Source organism: Paroedura picta, chromosome 17 (assembly GCF_049243985.1).
Source record: "Paroedura picta isolate Pp20150507F chromosome 17, Ppicta_v3.0, whole genome shotgun sequence".
Lineage (NCBI taxonomy): Eukaryota > Metazoa > Chordata > Lepidosauria > Squamata > Gekkonidae > Paroedura > Paroedura picta.
In genome coordinates, this window is record NC_135385.1 from 6,468,430 (window position 1) to 6,487,836 (window position 19,407).

General features: G+C 62.4%; 2 protein-coding genes across 10 annotated transcripts; one reads left to right on the forward strand and one right to left on the reverse strand.

Moving 5' to 3' along the window:
• Positions 1–1,001: 1,001 nt before the first annotated feature.
• On the reverse strand, positions 1,002–19,391 carry CDIP1 (cell death inducing p53 target 1). 9 transcript variants are annotated; one of them, XM_077316168.1, is made up of 11 exons: positions 18,807–19,391; positions 16,133–16,249; positions 15,187–15,348; positions 11,532–11,633; positions 8,660–8,876; positions 8,422–8,477; positions 4,099–4,174; positions 3,354–3,451; positions 2,972–3,124; positions 2,382–2,649; positions 1,002–2,211 (listed from the first exon to the last, which is right to left on the reverse strand). In XM_077316168.1, exons 8-11 carry the CDS (start codon positions 3,436–3,438, stop codon positions 2,100–2,102), a joined length of 618 nt encoding a protein of 205 aa, XP_077172283.1. In that variant the 5' UTR covers positions 3,439–3,451; positions 4,099–4,174; positions 8,422–8,477; positions 8,660–8,876; positions 11,532–11,633; positions 15,187–15,348; positions 16,133–16,249; positions 18,807–19,391; the 3' UTR covers positions 1,002–2,099. The 9 variants fall into 9 exon arrangements, with proteins under 9 accessions (XP_077172283.1, XP_077172280.1, XP_077172282.1 ...); XM_077316165.1 differs by having other exon boundaries at positions 4,095–4,174; XM_077316167.1 differs by lacking the exon at positions 8,422–8,477.
• Positions 9,343–17,597, forward strand: C17H16orf96 (chromosome 17 C16orf96 homolog). Its single transcript, XM_077316161.1, has 16 exons — positions 9,343–9,975; positions 10,374–10,478; positions 11,026–11,106; positions 11,556–11,642; positions 11,909–12,056; positions 12,390–12,475; positions 13,018–13,128; positions 13,711–13,785; positions 14,049–14,213; positions 14,789–14,907; positions 15,112–15,174; positions 15,282–15,368; positions 15,665–15,824; positions 16,171–16,270; positions 16,822–16,911; positions 17,102–17,597. The coding sequence occupies exons 1-16, from the start codon at positions 9,553–9,555 to the stop codon at positions 17,251–17,253; spliced, it is 2,052 nt and encodes a 683-aa protein (XP_077172276.1). The 5' UTR covers positions 9,343–9,552; the 3' UTR covers positions 17,254–17,597.
• Positions 19,392–19,407: the final 16 nt, after the last annotated feature.

The window sequence follows — 19,407 nt, forward strand, 5'->3', positions numbered from 1 at the left end:
TGCATCTCGGCCTCAGGCAGGGGTGGGCCCTGGGCTTGCGGGGCTATCTGTGGGGGGGGGGTGAGACGTGGCAGCCCCCTTTCCCAGCTCCCACCTCTTTTGCAGCTGCAGAGTCCCACAGATGGGAGGGGCTGAGCCCCAGGATTCAGGGGGGGGGGCAGACACACGATGTCTTAGTTGCTGCGTCACTTGTGGACTGTCTCGAAGGGGCCTCTGCAGAATAAAGCTTCTTCTCAGCTGTCTCCGCGGTGGTTTCCTGACTGGGGCGGGGGAGAACTGAAGCCGGCCAGGTTGTCTTGCATACCCCTTCGGGGTTGGCCCTGGGCAACCTTGTGGAAAGGCAGCAAAACAGCGCTGCCTGCCTGAAGGAGGAGTGAGGGGTGTAGACCGGCTGGTCGCACAGGGGCCTCTGGCCGGAGAGCCGGACCTGCACGGGGAGAAGCACGGCTGGGGCTCAGGGGCTGCCTGCAAGAAGCTTCCCCTCCCGGCAGCGGTGGCTGGCATAACGGGGAAATGCCGGACCAAAACAGTCCCTCTCCAGGAAAAGGCTGCTGGCTTCTCTCCATGCCCCCCGGGCGGCTGTGCATGGACTTGCCCCTTTCAGCAGGCCGGCTGTTCCCTCTGGGCAGCACCCATCGGGGGCTCTCAGACACAAGGCCTGGGGGGACGCTCCGTCTGGGGCGGAGAGACCCTTGGTGGTGCTTGGGGGGGGGGCACAGAGGGTGGCCTTTGGCCCTGCTGGGGGACCCCCTGACAGCCCCTGAGTTGGGGCACTGTGGTGATCCAGCATGGCTTCTCTTGGGCTCATGACAAGGACACCCTCCCCCAAGTCTTGGGAAGGCAGCTGTGGCACGAAGGGAAGGCCCAGGTGCATCCGGAGAGGGGCAGAGCCGACCCAGCTGGGGGAGGGGGTTCCTGGGAGCTCTGCAGGACTGCCAATAGCCCCCCTCCAGGCAGGAAGACACACACACACACACACACACACACACCCAAGACGGAGAGGGAGTTCTGTCTTTTTTATTCATATGCAAACATGGGGAAGCCCATCCAGTTCCTCCTCAGGGCAGGCAGCAGTCCAAAGCGCCAGCCCCCAAACTCTTGGGGCAGGAGGGGTGGGGAGCCCTGGCCCGGGGCCTCCCCCAAGTGGCCTCTTTTGCACATCCATGCAAGGGTCGGGGGGGGGGAGGGGGCTTTCCCGGAGGAGTTAGTGCAAAACCAAGTGAGTGTGTTGGGGGGGGGGGTGCAGGGCCTGTACAGCCTTCACATTTCTATCAAGTCACAGCTCTAAGACGAAAAGCAATCTGCAGGCGAGCCCATTCCTAGGCAGGGTGGCTGAGCTATCTACACGCACGGGGCGGAGTGAGGGGGGGGGGTCTCACGGGCTCATTTGGAGCCCCCCCCACACCCAGGGAGTGGGGACCAGGCCAGGGAGGAGCTGCTGCTGCTGCTGCAGTGGCCCAGCCGGGCCATGAGCCTCCCGTTGGCGCCTCGGGCAGGGCAGGTGCAGGACGGATAGAGGAAGGGAATAAGTGCTCTGCCCCACACAGCTGGAGGGGGCCCCCCAGCTCCTGCCCCCCCATGCCCGGGAGAGGGAGCACAGCCCCCAGGGCCCAAGAGCCACAAGCACTGTCCGTCTCCTCTGAAACATCCTCCGCCTTCCCCATACCTCTTCTGGGGGGGGGGGGAGGCAGGAGAGCCCAGAGGTACCAGGGAGCAGCTGGGGGGGGGTGTCCCTCCTTCCAAGTACCCCCCCAAGGGGGAGAAGTGAATCCTTGGGGGAGGCCAGGAGGGGGTCTGCCATGCAACCTCCAGAATCCAGGGGGGCGGGAGTGCCCTCCAACCCTCAGCCAAAGGGCTATTCCAAAGGACAGAGTCTCTTCCCCACATGCCTGGGGGGGGGGCGACTGGACAAGCCCCCCCGGCCCTCCTCCCTTTCACTGCCCCCCCCCGTCCAACCACAGCTGTCCACCGGATGCCCCGGCAGTCCCCTGCGTCCTCTGCCGGGCTGGAGAAGGGGAGGCGGGTGAGGAAGCAGTCGGAGGTTTGGGCGAAGTCGGACCCACGGCGCCAGGGGGAGAGGCGTTGGGGGGTGGGTGCCGCTAGCACATCCGCTTGTATGTGTAGATGTAGCCCTTGCAGTTGGGGCAGGAGTGCGTCACGTCCTTGAAGTCGTCCAGAAGGCAGGGGATCAAGCAGCAGCCCAAATCACACCTGCCCGGGAAGAGGGGGGGGGGCAGCTCCGTCAGGGGGGGCCCTTCCACAGCAGGGCCCAGAAATCCAAAACGGGGACTTGACGCCGCGGCAGCCCCCCCTCCCCTCCTGGGCCGTGAGCCCCCGGCACCCCCGCCTGCCCCCCCCCCCCCCCGGCGCCCCTGATGTACCCGACGAAGCAGCAGAAGAAGCCGACCAGGAAGCTCATGAAGCCGATCTCGTGGGAGATCTTGGTGGTGATGGGCTGCTGGCAGTGGGGGCACACCGTGGGGACGGGGGCCGCCTGGAAGATCTCGCCCTGCAGCACCGTCACGGTGGTCGCCGCGCCCGAGGGCACCAGCACTGTCGCCGTCTGGCTCCCCGGAGGCGGGTAGGGGCCCGTGGGGGGGTAGTAGCCCGTGGCGGCGGCGTGGGGGCCCGGGGGCACGTAGTAGCCTCCTGCGGAGAAGGCACAGACAGGCGCTGGGAGGGAGGCCAGGGCTGTCCCCTCACAGCCATCGGGACCCTCCGCGGGAGGTCAGGCTGAGAGAGGAGGACCGGCCCAAAGCCACCTGGCCCGAGCAGGATTCGAACCTGGGTCTCCCAGATCCAAACCCAGCACTCTCTAACGACTAGCTGGCCGCATTCGTCCTCTGGTGCCGGTCACCTCTGGCTGCACCCCCAGGCGTCCCTCCCCCAGAAGAGGCAGAGAAAGAGGGAGCAGCCAGGCCAGGCAGCCCTAATGTGGATCCCCCCCTCCCCTCGCAGTCCTCCGACTCACCCGGGGGCACGTAGGGCATGGATCCGTCATGGGGCATGGGGATGAACCCCGGGTGGGGCGGCGGCTCGTAAGGAGGGGGGCCGTACTCCGAAGGCGGCTGGGGCGGCCCCCGAGGCTGCATCTGCGGCTGCACCATGGAGGGCGAGACTCCGCCTGGGGAGGACAGCAGGGCCTGCTCACTGCCTGCCTGACCTCCCCCCCTGCCCCGCCCCCCGAGGAGCCGGGGCAGGACCCAGCCTGTGCCAGAGGGCGGGAACCCCCTGAAAACCAGGGCCCCCTGAGTGGGACCCTCTCCCAGCAAGCCCAGTCCCCCAGGGAATGCCGCCAGGGCAGGGGCCACCCTCCGGGGGGGGGGGGGCTTTCCATGTGCTCAGAGCCTTACCTGCTGGGAAGGAGGCTCCATCCTTCTCTTCTAAGAGGGGGGCTGACGGCCCCCCTGGGTAGGGTGGGGGAGGGTCGCTGGACATGCTTCCTTCCGGCCTGCAAGACAAATGGGGGGGGGCGGGTGTGAGTCATCTGAGGCCCAGGAAGCGGAACCTGCAGGCCAAGCAAGGAGGGAGGAATTGTCAAGAGGCCGTTTCGTCACCCCCAGGGGAGGGGAGAGGGGCTGAGGAGGTCATCTGCATCCCGCCCCAAACCTCACTGATTTCCCCCAGCTCCCTTTGGAGCCGTAGGCCTTGAGTCCCCTGGTTTATTTGGGGAACACACGTGCCCCCAAACCATAACCCCCCCCCCCAGGATTGGGACCCTTCCGGTTCACAAAGGACCCAAAACGCAGCCATCAGACCCCAGGCCAGAGGCGAGAGAGGGCAGCATGGAGCATTCAGCGGCTCCCCATCTCCTGGGCCCCAGAGAGCAGAATTCTGCTTCTGTGAAATGTGCAGCAGGGCAGTAGAGCCCTTGCTGGAAAACCTCAAAATGCTGCCCTCGGTTTGGAGGTGCCCCTGCAAGGGGGAGACCCGACTGGCCAGGAGGGGCACACAGTGCTTTAGGGGACCCTTCCACGCCTGGCCTAAAGTGGTCTTGCAGGGGGCAGCCCCCCTGCCCCCCCCCCCGAATCCCGACGTTCCCCAGGAAGGAACCAACCATTCCACGGAAAACAGGAGCGGCTGCCTGGACTCACCCACCCTTCTTCCCACGTGCTCAGGGCAGCGTCCTCCTCCTCCTCCTCCTCTTCTAACCAGTCCTGTGAGGCTGGCTACCCTGAGAGAGAGAGAGAGACAGAGAGACAGAGAGAGAGAAGTCACCCCAAGATATCACCCCGGAGGAGATCAGGGCCCTGACGGAGCTTAAACCGTTCCGCAGGGCCTGCAAAAAGGAGCTCCACCACCAGGCATTTGGTTGAGACCAGGCACAACCAACAGCGAATGAAGGGCCCCCGCTCCCCCCCCCCGCTCCCCCCTTCCTCCCAGAACTCCACCAGAGCGCTCTGGACCTGTTGTGGTATTGCACTGTTGCATCGTTATATTATTTTATTATTGTTTTGTTATACTGTTACATTATCCTGTTATATGGTTACAACCACTGTTATTAATTACTGTATGTTTCAACGAAGACTGTTTCATGTATCGTTGACTAGTTTTAATGTAAACCGCCCTGAGCTTTCGGGGAGGGCGGTATATAAATCTAAATAAATAAATAAATAAATAATAAAAATATTCATGGCTGCCTGGGGATTGGAGCCGGGCCCCCCACGATCCTAGCTGGCCAGTCCCCCTGCCCTGAGTCATGGGCCAAGTGCACCCCCTCCAGGCACTCCAAGGCCTCCTCCAGCTGCCTCCAGGGCGCCCCTCCCCACGGCCCACCCAGCAGGGCTTTCCTGCCATGGCTCTCTCTCTCTCCTGCCTGGCCAAGCAGCTTGAGGGGAAGACACCAGCCACATACAGAGGCCTGGCGGTCAGTCGCCTCCAGGAACAAATTACCTTGCGAGAATGTTTCACACTAGTCTGGGAACAGATGGGGCAAGCAGCATAGGGTGATGTGATAGCCTTTGATCACTTTCACAGACACTTTTATTTCTCCCATGTTTGTGTGAACAACAACTGAATTCCAAAGGGATTGATGGGCTGTTTTGGCAAAGAGTTGTCATTGGCTGTATTTGGATGTGTGACACAGTTTACTAATGTAACAGAATTGATTTTTGCTATCTATTCCCACGGTCATGTAAGGAGTTCTTAGTCCGAGGGATCTTTGTTGGTCTTAAAGGTGCCACTGGACTCTGATTCTATTGTGCTCCAGGAACAAAAACACACACATGCAGGGGGGGGGGGCTGCCTCGCCTTTCCCTGGCTCATAGCATTGCCCTTGGGACCACCCCCAAGTGACCCCTCCGGTTCTTCTCCTGGTCTTCAGTGTCGGGGGGGGGGGGGGAGATGCCTCTGCACTGGCAGGCCCCCAAGCCCAGCTCCTGCATTGCTTGCGCCAAACTCTGGGCAGCTGGGCTGAGCCACTAGCAGGACACGAGGGGGGGGGGGCGGCTTGAAGTAATCCCTCCCCAGTCTTCTGAATGGTGCAAGCCACGGCATCCAAGGGGCACCTTGCTTCGGGCCCAGCTGGTCCCAGGCGAGCAGAGCTGAAGCCCCGGCTGCTGCTCCAAGGGGAGAAGCAGGACCACCCCCCCCGCTCCATCCGCGAGGCAAGGGGGGGGGAGGGCTCTGGCGTCCCAGCTGTCAGCTGCCTGACGCTCTGCATCTTGGCACCGAGAGGGCCGTGCTGCCTGGTGCTGCCTCCCTCTGCCGGGCCTTCCCTGTGGGCCGAGGAAGCCCCAGGGGACGGGCACTGAGCACGGTGGCAGCGGCGTAAACAGCCTGCTCCCTCGGGGCTCGCAGGTGGCCGATGGCGGCTGCTGGCAGCATCCCCCAAGGCATGTGTTGACGCCTGCAGCGTCTGCCGTCCCCTCTGCGACTTCACAGCCATCGTGCCTGCATGCGTGGGTGCTGACCGCTTTTAAAGAAAGAAAACAAGGGACAGGAGGAGAGCCACACCCCAAGGCCCATCAAGTCCGGCATCCTGCCCTGCGGCGGAAGACGAGAGATCGAGACCTCCCAGAAGGGCCGCCAGGCGGGGCTCCTAGAAGCCTAGAGTGGGAAGGGGCCACACAGGCCGTCCAGGCCCACCCCTAAACAAGCACCCATGAAGGACAGATTCCACCCTGGGGGACGGTGGTCTGTATACAATCCGCACCCTTGGCAGAGGGAGAGGCTCCCTGGCCCTCTCCCTTCCACTCCTCTTCCTCCTGGGGCCACCCAGAGCTCAGCCCCGCCCACCAAGGGTGCTTTGAATTAGCGCGGTTTAAAAATAAAGTCTTACGGCAGCTGCTGAGACTCAGCCAGGCTCCACAGAGGAGACATCAGGAGCAGGAGCAGAGGCCGGCTCCAAATGTGTGTAGGGGGTGGGCGGGGGAGCAGCTCCTATTTCTGGCCCACATTCTGTCCAGGGCAGTCCAGGGAAGGCCACCCTGGCGGGGGAGAGGAGGAGCCCAGCCGCTTCTCCCTGGAACGGAAGGGCCCATGGGTCAGCCCCGGGCGCCTGGCGAGTGACCTCGATCTTCAGCCGAAGAAGCGGGGCTGGCCCGGGAGTCCCGGACCCGAGACCAGGTCCCGACTGGCAGGAGGGAGACATTTTCGCAGCACGCAACGAGACACACTTTGTGTCTCCGATCTGCTCTCTGTCCCGTGAAGCTGGACAGCTCCGCAAGTCTGCAGGCGGCTCAAGGGCGGAAACGGGGCTGTGCCCACATCTCCTCGGGCACTGAGGCGGCCGGGGGGGGGGGGGAGGTCTCCCGCCCGCCAGGAACCTTCTGCTGCCAGCGGCTCCCGAAGCTCCGGCTGTGGCTAAGAAGGCCTCGCAGCCAGCAGGGCGGCCGCTGGAGAGGGAGACATGAAGCCACCTCCTATCGAGTTACCCCCGTCCACCTCGCTCTGGGTCACCGCCTCTCTCGGGGCTCCTCTGCCTCGCCTGCTGCCTGGGGGGGGGGCATGGGGACAACAGGTTTGCACAAAGGGGGGGGGGCACCCGGCCGCTCTTGCAGCTCCTGGACAATTCTGTGGCCTGGACAACGCGGGCATCTCCTGTGAAAACACCCACCCAACAGCCCCAACAGCCCGGCCGGTCTAGTCTGGCGACAGAACGCTCTGCTCCTAGCCCCCCCCCACCCGAGGCATTTTGCAAACTGAGCCCCCCCCCCCCCCCGCAGCAGCAGTAGCCCCCTGGCCCCTATCCGCCCTGGAAGATGCCCTCCCCAGCCCCCCCCCCCCCATTTCTCACCAGCAGGCAGCCCAAGGCTCCCCGCCCCCCCCCCCATAGCCCCAGGAGGGAGACCGGCCTAGAGGGAGAGGCAAGAGCAGCTTAAGGGTTTAGGGCTATTTAGTCCACGGGCTGGCTGATGCGGGGGGGGGGGCGGCCCTCCCAAGGCCGCCTGAGGATTAGCAGCGCTGCCCTTAGGCCGAGGCCTCCGCCAACACAAGGCGCCGGGACACCCCCGAGGCTGCAGGGGCCTTGGCCGTCCTCCCGTCCCCCCCCCCCCCCTGCCCGGCCCGGCCCTTCCCGCGGGAGAGGCCACTGGCCGCGGCGTGGAGCCTCCCTGGCTCAACGCAGTGCATCCGCCAGTGCCCGGGGGAGGAGAGGCCCGGCTTCCCAGCGCCCTCTGCCTGCCTGCCTGCCTGCGGCCTGGGCTGCTCCAGCAGGACGTGCCCGGCGAGGCTCCCAGGGACCGGCGGAGCCTCCAGGCGCAGAGGCAGTCTACCGCGCAGGGGCCTGCCCACCCCCCCCTCCCCTCCTGTCCTCCGGGGCTCCCTCGTGCAGGGCGGGCCCGGACCCACCTCGGCCGGCACGGGAGACCCTCCTCACGTTCGCTTTCCCCGCAGCCAGACGCGCGTCGCGGACGCCGGGCCACTCTCCGCGACGGCGCCCACCCCGCCCCTTCCCTCCGACGTCACCACGCCGGCCGGGAGTGCGGCGCGGGGCATGCCGGGAGAGAGAGTTCGGCGCCTGCGAGGCCCCGCGAAAGACTCCGCCTCCCGACGCTGAGGGGGCGGGGCCGAGGGGGACGTGGCGCGCGCCCCCTGCAGGGGAATCCTGAGCGGGGCCAATCCGGATCCATCCGCCTGCTCCATTTCTGGGGTCTTGGGCGGGGGGCTCCCGGGCAGCCCATAATACTATTTATGGGGCCACTGTGAAGTCCGCCCTGCGCCCTGGACTCCAGGCGGGTGGGAACCAGCAACGCAACAGGAGTTCAGTGGAAACCGAAATAGCCCCCCCCCCCCCCCCCCCGATTTCTCCCTGTGGTGTGCTTGGCTTCCTGGCCCCGGACCCCCGCATTGGCAGGACCACCCCCCGCCCCCTGCCCCCTGCCCTGCTGCAACAGCTCTGCCCATCAGAGGGGGCCTTGTGAGGGTGGCCCCTGCAAGTGACAGGAGCGACAACATGGGCATTCAGTGTGGGCCCCTCACCTTGCGGATCGGGCTCCCTGCAGAGGTCAGGAAGACCCCCCAACACCTCCGTCATGCTGCAAATGAGACAAAACCGAATTATTCAGGAGGGTGTTTTTATACAGATAATAATCGGGCTGCGTGTCAAGAAAAACATTTCAACAAGACATTTTACCAAAAGGAACGGGACTGAAATTTGGCACCGTTTATTACCCTGCTTTGTTTCCAGAGCGTTTTCTGCCCTGTTTACACGGCTCACCTAATACTTGATGTCTTGTTTCAGATAAGAGCCAGCATGGCGTAGTGATGTCCGGTCAACCTCTGGAAGACCCAGGTTCGAATCCGTGCTGGTGCCCGGGAAGACTGCTGCATGGCCTGGGGCCAGTCACGCGCTCTCACCCTCACCTACCTCACAGGGTTGTTGTGAGAATGAGATGGTGGAGGGAGGAGACCAATGTAAGCTGCTGTGAGTCACCCTTGGGAGGAAAGGTGAGGTACAAATGAATAAAATAAGTAACAACGGTTATAATCTTGGTCCTATCGCATTGCTTAATAGCTGCCTCTTCCTGGGGTCTGCATCGGTTTCCCCTGCTGGGTGGGCTGTCCGTCTTCCCACCAAATCTCTAGCCGGCTCCTTGACTCACTGTTTTGGTCCCCTTTGCCCACTGAAGCTACCAACGCGAGAGAACCTAGAAGCTTTGCAGGAGGAAGACGCCGTTCGGTTTTGGCCAAGCCAGTGATTCTGGCGTCGGGAGGGCGGCTTGACCCAGACAGGGCCCCTCCCATCCTCCCAGCCCTCCAGGTGCCCCATCCAGCATTGTCCTGGAATGGCCTTTGCCCACATGGCAGCTGTCCAAGGAACACCGTGCATGACTCACTCCATTCATTGCAAGCCCCATAGATTCCTTCCCCCCCCCTCGTCCATCTCTCCCCGTGTTCCAGGGTCTCCCGGCAACCAGCAGAAACCTTTCAGGCCATGCGGAGCCCAGGCTGGTCAGCTGCTGCCCTCGGAGCAACCCCACCCCTGTGGCCGCGACTCCGGGGCTCTGGGCGTGTGTTTGCGGTGCCATCGCTGAGACAACGGGCCGGCCGGGCTGAGCGCCTCGGGGCCAGCAGGATTCTCCTTCTCCTAGGGCCGGAGCAGAAAGGAAGATGAGCCAGATGGTCACCTTCTCCGAGCTGGTCAACATGGCCATCGGGACGCCCGAGCTGGGCAACGTCAACTTCAACGCCCTCCACTTCCTCCTCCACAGCATGCTGCAGCACCTGCACCTGCAGGACACCCCCAAGGAGATCTCGGAGGACGAGCTGGACTTCCTCAGGCCCCCCCAGAAGGCTGGGGGAGCCCCGGGAGAACTGGACTCGCCGGTGAGGAAGTCCAGCTCCATCTTCCACCAGATGCACGACCGGATCGCCGCCATCGAGAGGCAGCTCCTCTTCCTGAACGACACCCCCAGCACGGCCGAGCTCCTGGCCCGCACCCAGCTGGGCAGCCCGCCCCAGCCCACCCAGGACATGTGGCAGCTCATCCAGCTGAAGAAGAAGATGGAGATGAACGAGGAAGGCATGACCAAGGTAGGGGAGGGAGGAACGGAAGGAAGGAAGGGAAGGAAGGAAGGAAGGAAGGAAGGGAAAGAGGGAGGGAAGGAGAAAAAGAGGAAGGAAGGAAGGAAGGAAGGAAGGAAGGAAGGAAGGAAGGAAGGAAGGAAGGAAGGAAAGGGAGGGAGGGAGGGAGGAAGGAAGGAAGGAAGGAAGGAAGGAAGGAAGGAAGGAAGGAAGGAAGGAAGGAAGGAAGGAAGGAAGGAAGGAAGGAAGGAAAAAAACAGGAAAGGAAGGAAGGAAGGAAGGAGAGGGAGGGAGGGAGGGGAGGGAGGGAGGGGGAAGCCAGCCTCCTCCCTTTGGGGTTCAGGCCGCCTTTCCCTGTGTTGGATTTCTCACCCCCTTCCCCTCTCTTGCCCCTGCCCACCCATCAGGCCATGAACACCCTGCAGGATTTGCTGAGCAACATTTGCACCCTCAAAGTCAGCACCGAGAGCTTCAAGGAGGAGCTGAAGAACCTGAAGCAGGACTTCCAGGCGGTGAGTGCCTCCCCCAAAAGCTCCAACGAGGGCGGGCAGATCCGCTTGGCACAGGGCCTCAGAGCAGAGCCTCCGGGCACAGGATTGGCCCGATCCAGAGGACTTTGTTCTTGGAATACAGTTAGATTAGGACCCGGGAGTCCTGGGTTTGAATCCCTTCTCTGCCACAGATGCTTACTTGGTTACCTTGGGCCACTCACAGACTCTCAGCCTGACCTACCTCACAGGGTTGTTGTGAGGATGAAATGGAAAAGCAAAGCGTAAATTCAGCAAGGAAGTAAATAGATACCCAGAGGTTCAGGGCTTCCGGGATTGAATTAATCAGTGGCTTAATTGATCAGTGATCAATGATTCATTAATTGATGCCAGGCCGTTCCTTACTCTTTCAAGCCAAAACAAACATGCTGGGTCTTTAGCTGATCGAGGAGACCTCCAATTAGGAGGCAACTTATAAGCTTACTCTGTTGTCAGAGAGGCACGTGGGGCTGAGCCCCGCCTCTCCCACACCGGCTGAAGCCCCCCTTTCTCTGTGCCTCTTCCTTAACAGATGGAAATCGGCAAGATGCAAGAGCAGCTGAAACATCTGGACAACCAGGCCAAGACCATGGAGGACATCCGGAGGCAGATGGTGGGCATGGGGGGGGGGGGCCCTTCGCGGCCATTCCTGGAGCCGCCTGGCTCCTCCCTTCCGACCCTCCTGAGGCCTGTTCCTCAGGGGAAGCGCTCCTGCAGTCAGGATGCGCTTTTTCACGTGTAGCCAAAAGCACTTTCGACATAATCCCCATTCTTTTGGGATTCTCCCCAGGACAGCCTCCCCCCCCCTTCCCTTGGGCCGTCCCTCAGATGAACCAATCCGCTGGCCTGCCGGGAGCTGCACACCCCTGGGGGGACCCAAGCGTGGCAGAGCTGGTGGGGCAGAATGTGCGAGGCGAAAGCCCTGGGGGCAGGAGGAGGAGGGGGCATCGGAGCCACGGGGGGGGGCAGTGGGAAGGGGCGCTGGGAGCTACCCGGCCCGGGACCTTGGGAAGGATGGGGTGTCCCCCTCACACTCACCTTCTGTCCCGCTGTCGGCCGCAGAGCCAGGTGAAGGCGAGGACGACCTCGATGCCCGACCTGTCCGACGTGGTGCGGTGGAGCTCCCTCGGCGAAATGCTCCTGGGGAAGGTGAGTGAGGCTGGGGGAAGGTCCAAAGAGGCCGTGGTCCCCTGAAGCTTCCCCCGTATCAGTCTTAGAGGAGCACGAGATAAAGTTGGCCACACGGTCCAATGGACGTTAACTTTGTTAAAGCAATAATAGCAGCAAGCTTTACTCGGTAACCGAACGTATTTCCTTGAGCCCGTCAGCGATGACCGTTGTTCTCCCCGAGAAAGCAGCCAAAGGACGTCAGCGCCCTTCACAGGGTCCCAGAGGTGCCTGTGTGGTTCTTGCAGGGCTTCCCCGAGATGGACCGAGAGGCCCGGGAGCAGCTGTTCCGGGAGATGCTGGTGTCCTTGGGGGAGCTGCCGGAGAAGAACCGGACCCTCATGGCCCAGATGGCCCAGATGGAAGAGCTCATGAAGTACCAGATGGATCGGCTGGGTGAGACTGGGGCTCAGGGGCTCAGGGGCAGGCCCCTCCTCCAGCATCCATCCATCCAGGGGGCATTCCTCTCTGCTGGGCCGGGGAGAGGGAGGCACCCAGCGAGGCCTGCCCCCTCTGGGCCCAGAGCAGGGAATACCATACGCCCCCCCCTCCCCAAGCGCCTTGGGAGAAAGGTCAGCCTGGAGAGGAGCCCAGGGTCAGACTCCGAGGCCTGGAGTCCCTGCAGAGAAGGCGCTTTCTGAGCAGCCTCCGGATTGCTCTGGGGCTGGATCGCGGGCTGGCCTTTCCTGGGGCCGGGCAACCCATTCTGAGCCTCTTCGGTCTTTCCAGACCGTTGCGAAACCTCAGCCGTGGAGGGGGGAGAACTGATGACGCTGCTCAACCGCGTGAATTCCCTCGAGGGCCGGGACCAGCAGGTGAGAGGAGAGAGAGAGATTCAGAAAGCCTTTATATTGGCCTGAAAGGGGAGGGGAGGAAAGCAGAATGTAGTTGGGCTGGGTCATGCCCCACACGCGTACGCCACTGCGAGGGGACTGGTGCTGCCCAGAGGACAATGGGCTGCTCTCACTGAGAAGGGGAGCTGCTCACCTGGGTTTAGGTGGCTCACACAAGTGAACCAAGTTACATCCTTTACGAGAAAACAAGACAATTAGATTTTTTTTAAAGGCCTGGCTAGCAAATCTTATGCAGCCGGAGAAGATTCTTGTTGAGCTGCAAATACAGCCAGACCCTTGAGCTAGGAATAAAACCCAGCCCTGGTTTGCTGCAAGGAGAGCCAGGGCGGAGCTGTGCCGGGGCCAGTGCATAGCACCCCTGCCACAGTTCTCTCTGCTGACCGCTGAATCTTGCCCGGGTCCGCGGTCTCTTCCTGGCAAGGGAAAGCAGGCCCTCAGGGGTCTCTCTCTGGAGCTGCCCGCCGGCTGGGCGTGGGGCTCAGAGGCTGCCTTGCTTTCCCCAGAGGAGGGATTCTCTGAAGGGCGTCCTGGAGCAGGTGCCGCTGATGCGAGAGCAGTACGAGCGCCTGGAGATGGCCGTGGAGAAGCTCAGGAGGAGCTCCGTCGACGTCCAGGTGGGCAGCAAGCGGCGGGTGGCCTTGGGGGAAAGGCAGGCTGCAGACGAAGGGAGCCAGGAAAGCAGCCCGGGGCCAGAGGGCACCTCTAAGTGGGTGTCAAGAGTTTTGCACTTTGCAGCCAGAAACACCAGAGCCTTGCCTTGATTCTTTTGTGAGGGGAGTATCTCATCTTAAAATTGGGACTCAATTGTTGTGTTTCCAGAATTTGAGGGGAATCCTTGCCAAACTTGGAACGTGTCAGAAATGGTTATTTCACTTCCTGCTAGGAGGGCAAGACTCAGTGGGGGTCTGTGCGTCTGCAGAGGGGTGGGAGGAGCCGAGAGGGTCTCCTTTAGGGCTCGCGGTCGAGGCTGTGCGTATTTGTGCCTCCACGCCCAATTTCGGGGTGACAGCCCAGCGCTGTACTTGGGGCCGGAGCAGGAGGCCTTTGGGACCCGCCCTCTCTCTGGGGCTTGGGGCCCCGTAGACACTTGCTCAGCTCCCCTGGGTGTGTGTGTGTGTGAGAGAGAGGGAGAATCTGAGGGAGAGCAGTGGGGGAAGATGCAGTGGTGTGAGGCCGGGGTTTGTGCTCCCCTGCAGAACATCCAAAATATGCTGGAGCAGCTGGATCTCACAAAAGCAGACAAAGCCTTGATCCAGGAGGAGATGGATGTGGTGAGCAGGGGTCCTTGGGGGGTGGATTTTGGGGGGGAGGGTCTACGCTTGCAGGGCTCCCTGCGTGACTGGAGGGATGAAGCCTTCCCCATCTGACCGTCCCAGAACCACACCCCCCCCCCATTCATGCCTTCTGCTTGTCAAGGGTGACACAGAGCCCCTGGCGGGAGGCCGATCTCCAGCACCCACCCGCTGGAGCCCCACAGGTCATCCGGTCTTGACCGCTCCCATGGGGCGTCTCTCTCCCCCTCCCCTCCCCGCAGAAAGCAGACAAGAGCGCCCTGGAATCCAAGGTGAACCACGGGGAGCTGAGTTCGGCCACCACCCAGCTGAGCGAGATGATGCAGGACCTGCTCCAGAAGATGTCCCTCCAGGACAAGGACTGGCAGAAGGCCCTGGAAAAGCTCTTCACCGACATGGACTGCAAGGTGCCCCTCGCCCCAGAGACCCCAGCCCCAAGCCCCCGCGGCCTGCCCCTGCCCGGCTCACAGCCCTCTGCCTTGCCTGCAGCCCCTCCCCAGGGGGAGCACAGGGGACAGGGCCGGCAGCTGAGGGCCCTGTCAAAAGACTTGCCCTGGGCAGCTGCCCCCCCAGGAGGGCTTCCTAATAAGGAGGACGAGGAAGAGGAGAGTTGGTTTTTATCCCCCGCTTTTCACTGCCCGGAGGAGTCTCAAAGCAGCCTGCTGGAAGAACCCTTGGAGAACTGCTCTGTGAGAACAGCTCTAACAGGACTGGGCCTGGGCCAAAGTCGCCCAGCTGGCTGCCTCGGGAGGGGGAGGGGGGGGGAATCAAACGCAGCTTGGCAGATGGGAGGCAGCCCCTCTTATTTTTGTCGCCCGCTCTTCCCCTCAGGCTCAGGGTGGGTAACAAACACAGACATAACACAACAATTCTTCATTAATTGTGATGATTATTGTGTTCCCCGGGGGAACTTAATCTGAACTGTCTCCCTGGGGACGTGACGGCCGGGTGTCTCGGCTCCTCTTTGCCCCCCCCCCCGCAGCTGGACCGCATGGCCCTGGACCCACTAAGCCAACAGCTGGAGGAGGTGTGGCACTTCATCAAGAAGATCCTCAGCGAGGGACCCCGCTTCGACGCAGACAGTGCCGCCGGCTTCAAGAAGTGAGTGGGGGGCAGACCTTCTGCTGGCCGCTCTCCTGGACCGCCCCTCAGGCCCCGGGGGCAGCTGGACATCGGACCTCTTCCGGGGGGGACGGAGAAAGGAAGCCGTGGACTGTCCCCCCCCCCGCTCCCTTTGTGCTCCCAGGGAGGCCTCTGGGGAGGGGGTCCACCGTCCGGTCAGCTCCCCCGGCTTGTGTGTTGCAGGCAGCTCTTTGAGAGAGTGAAGTGCCTTTCCTGTGACCGGCCAGTGACCATGATGACCGGGCCGTGAGTACCCACCTGCCAGCCGGCCTCTTTTGGCTGCAGAGGGGGCCGGGTTAGCAGGGGGGGCCCTCTGCCTGCTGCCTCTGCTCCACCCCTCTCCTGCTCCACAGGCACCTGGTCACAGTCCGGAAGGCCCCGCTGAGACCGCGCCCGGCCAGCGCGAACGGCTACGAGTACCTGGCCCGGAGGCAGAAGAGGTGAGGGGGGGGGGGTGGCAGCCTGTGGCACCTGCCCCTGAGGGGCTCGGGGAGCAATTCCTGATCTAGGCCATGTCCGCACCTGGCCGGGGGGAAGCCGGACACCACCCCTACCCCAGAGACTAGAATCAGCCCACCTGTGTGCTGCTCAGGCAGCCTCCTGTTTCCCCCCAGGGCTCCTTCAGCTGCAGGTCTTCCCTCCCTTCCTTTCTGCTCCCACTCGGAGCCTCTTTCTCCCGGGATCTCCCTCTGCTGGGTTTGGGTGGTCCCCAGCAGCTGACGGGCTCCTCCCGCAGGGTCTCGGAGACGAGCGAAGCCAGCAGCACCCAGCCCCCCCAGACCTGCTGGCAGTGCCAGGCCCACCACCAGACCTGCACCCTCAAGCGGATGTCCAAGTCGCGGGACTTCTCCACCCTCTACCCCTACGGAGACCCCTCCGCCCTCACCTACGACAACGTGAGCGGCTGCAGGGGCAAAGAGTCCGCGGCGGGAGGAGCCACGGGGCCCGGGGGAGTGGGTGGGGTGGGCAATGCCGGCCCTTTGAGCGGGAGTCCTGGGTTAGGCTGGAGGGCAGCAAGGCACAGGGAGGGGCTTCCAGGGGTAGGCAGAGGTCGTTTGCCATGGCCTGCCTCAGCGGCCTCCCTCCGAATGCGGACGGGATCGGCGAGTCTTCCAAACAGGGCACCAAAGTACTTGTGGCTTTCTCCCGCCCGGAGGACCCGTAAGCAGGCGGTGGGGCGAGACCCGCCATCTGCGCCTCGTACCTCCGTCCTCCGCTCCAGCCCTTCTGGTCTCCTTCCAGGCCGAGGTGGACATTCTGGGCGTCAACGGCGTCCTCTACAAGGGCCGGGTGAATGCGCAGGTGGTCGAGCGGACAATCGCTGTGCAGAAGGAATTCCTAGGTGAGGGAGGGCCTGGATGCAGCCCGCCCCCTCCCCTCCCGCCGCAGCCCCGGAGCCCGTGGCGCTTCTGCCTTGCAGGGAGAGGCTTTCGTGGGGCACAGGACCCAGCCGTGTTTGGGCCTCTGGCACACAGTGGTGGGCACAGACCCTACCTGGCAGCAGGCAGAGCCAGCCATCACCCTGCGCCAGCCTCGCTGGGAGGGCGGTTTGTGAACTAAACAGATAATTTTTAGAATGGCTTCCCTTCGGCCACCCAGTGGAGACCCTTGTCCAGTCAGAACTCCGGCTGGACAAAAGCCCTGCCCACTTTATGCCAGCTGTTGGGTGTTGCCACGGAGGGCGTGGGAGGAGCCCGTGGGCACCGTGTCGGAGAACACTGCCCGAATGTTGAGTTGGAGGTGGTGCTGGTTTTCCTCGTGTGGGCCCAAGCAGAACCTGTCCCTCAGCATGGAAAGCTAAACCACAGACTTGGGCAGACCTTGGCCTTTCGTGGGACCCCTTGTCTGTGCCAGAGTAAGGCAGTTCTGCGTGTTTCTCGCCTCTCGCTGCAGGTGTGAAGCCGCCCCGGCCCCCTTCCGGGCACCGGATGGAGAGGGCCCGCTCAGCCATCGCAGACGTCTCCTACGTCTCACCCTACGCCTGTGAGTTCCCTCCCCCTGCCCCACATTGCCCCTTCCTTGTACCTGGAAGGCAGAGGGAGGGTTCGGCCCCCAAAAGGGCTGCAGGTGTGTGTGTGTGGGGGGGGGGACTGGACTAGATGGACCCTAACCCTGGACTGATCCAGGAAGAGCCTCCACCCGCCCAGCATCCTTCCTTTCCTCCCCCCTGCAGCCTCCGCCATCCGAAGGAGCAGGTCCGCCACTGGAGCCCCCCGCCTGCCACCCCCGGGCCCGGAGACCGTGGACAGGGTGGTTCTCAGGAACGCCAGCCTCAGCCAGCACAGCTTCCACTTCCAGGGCGGAGGGGGGGTGAGAGGCATGTGAGCGGCAGCCCCCACCACTCCCCTCCCCATGCAGCCAAGACTGGCAGCTGCTCCCCTCGGACTTGGGGGGTGGGCAGGGGGCTGGGCCACAGCCGCTGCGGTTAGTGGAAAGGGTGGGGAGGGGGGCTTCCCAAGGGGAGGTCTGCTAGCCAGGAGGAGGCTGCTCAGAGACGGCCGGGTGGCGGCTGGCACGCCAAGGAGAAGCTGGCCTGGGCAACGAAGGCCCTGAGATCGAATGGCCACCCCTCCTGGGGATGCAGCCGCTTCCGGCCCCCCAAGAGCAGCTGGGACTCAAGGGAGATGTTGTGGCCGTCCAAAAGCTCCATAAAGATTTCTTTTCTCTTTGCTAAGCCTTTGGGTCTAATTTCTTCAGTGTTCAGGGCTGAAGGGTTTCCTCTGTGGGGACCCCTCTGGCAACATCTTGTACTAGGCACTACTCTTTGACGAGGGGAGCCCCTCAGCTGAAGGGGCAGTGGAGGAAATGGGGAGCCGGCTGTCAGGAACCCCTCGGAGGCCTTGAGGTGGGAGAACATGGCCAGGGTGTCAGGGAAGTTGGGCATCGTGCACATCTGGGGAGGGGTGGTGACAAGAGACAGGGTGGGGGTTAGGAGAGAAGCGGGGCAAAATGGGTAAGGTAAGCTTTTCCTCTCGCCCACTTCTGCACACTGAGCAAATATGCTGCTACCCCCCACCCCACCCCACCTCCGTGAAGCACACCCAGGCCTCTTACCACCTGGTGCTGCATGAGGCTGTGGGGGATGCTGCTTCTCAGGAGGACTTCATTTCCCACAATCCCTTGTTTTGTTTGCAAACAGGTTTCAGGGGAGGGCTGGGGTAGCTGGAGTGACATTGCAACGTGGCCAATGGCCACAGCCCCTGTGTGGGCACCTGGCCACAGATGTCAGAAGGGTGCATGCGGTCCTTCTTCGTGTGTGCATGAGTGGAGGGATTCTGAAGCCCATGGGGTGTCCTTGGGGCAGAGATTTTGGGCAGCAGGGCCAAGCCCTGTTCTTTTGGAGCACTGAAGTGGCTTCCTCTTTCACTGCCTGTGCCACAGTCAGCAAGGGAGGAGCTGGATTTGGTTCCTTTATGCCCTGTGTGCTACTCTTTGGAGGGAAGCCTTCCTCGGACGGGTCATCATGATGCCAGGCGATTAATCATATTCTAGCCTGTAATTCTGCGTTCAGTCAGTGCAGGGAGTCCCACTAGAACTCTGACGCCCCCCAGCAGTCCATCCCCTTGACGATGTGGCTTGGCCTATTAATTTGCTTGGGATGTATGACGTTTCATCCGGGCTTCAAGGCACAGTACACAGCATAAAAGTAAAGATATCCCCTGTGCAAGCACCGAGTCATGTCTGACCCTTGGAGTGACGCCCTCCAGCATTTTCATGGCAGACTCAATACAGCTAATCAATATTCTGTAACGGGATTTGGACAGCAGCGAGGAAGAAATCTGCCAGCTGCAGGCGTGCTTTTTCCTGGGCTTCAGAAGCATCAGTCATCGGCAAAGACTCTTCTCCTGTATTTCTGGCCATGCCCACAACACACTTACGTTTAAGGAGAAATTGCTGCCAATCCAGAGAAGACTTCCTGCCCTGCTGGGTCTGATCCGGTAAAATGTGATCCTTTCCAAGGGCATCCGGGGAGACATGTGGTTGGCGTGTTTAGATTCGGGGTTTCCTGGCATCCCCCTCAGTGTCCTGATTGGGTCCGCTGGGGACTTCCTGCCCCTTTGGGCCCACTTCCTCCCTGCTTGCCTCCAGAACAGGGCCAAGTCAGCTCTCTCTCTCTCTCTCTCTCTCTCCTCGCGTTCCCTGCATAGATGTTTCTCTTCTAAATGCAATTATTCTGTTAAGCAGCTTGGTGCTCTGGCCCATATTGCAGCCCTGCCAGCATGAAGTGGGCGGCCTGTTTTCCGCCCTCCCTTCAAGAGGGGCATCAGGTAGGGGCCCCCTGGCAGAGGCTGGTTCTCGGGCCCTTTGGGGCAGAGCGCCTGAAGCCCCGCCTATCCCCCCCCCAAAAAAACACAGCACCTCCTTGCAAGAAAGGGGGGGGCTCACTGTGCGAGATAAGCAGGCAAGAAAAGGGGGCTATTGAGGGCCCCCTCCCTCCCTTCCTGGGGGGTTGAGCCTCGCCGGCCGCCGTTCCCCCGC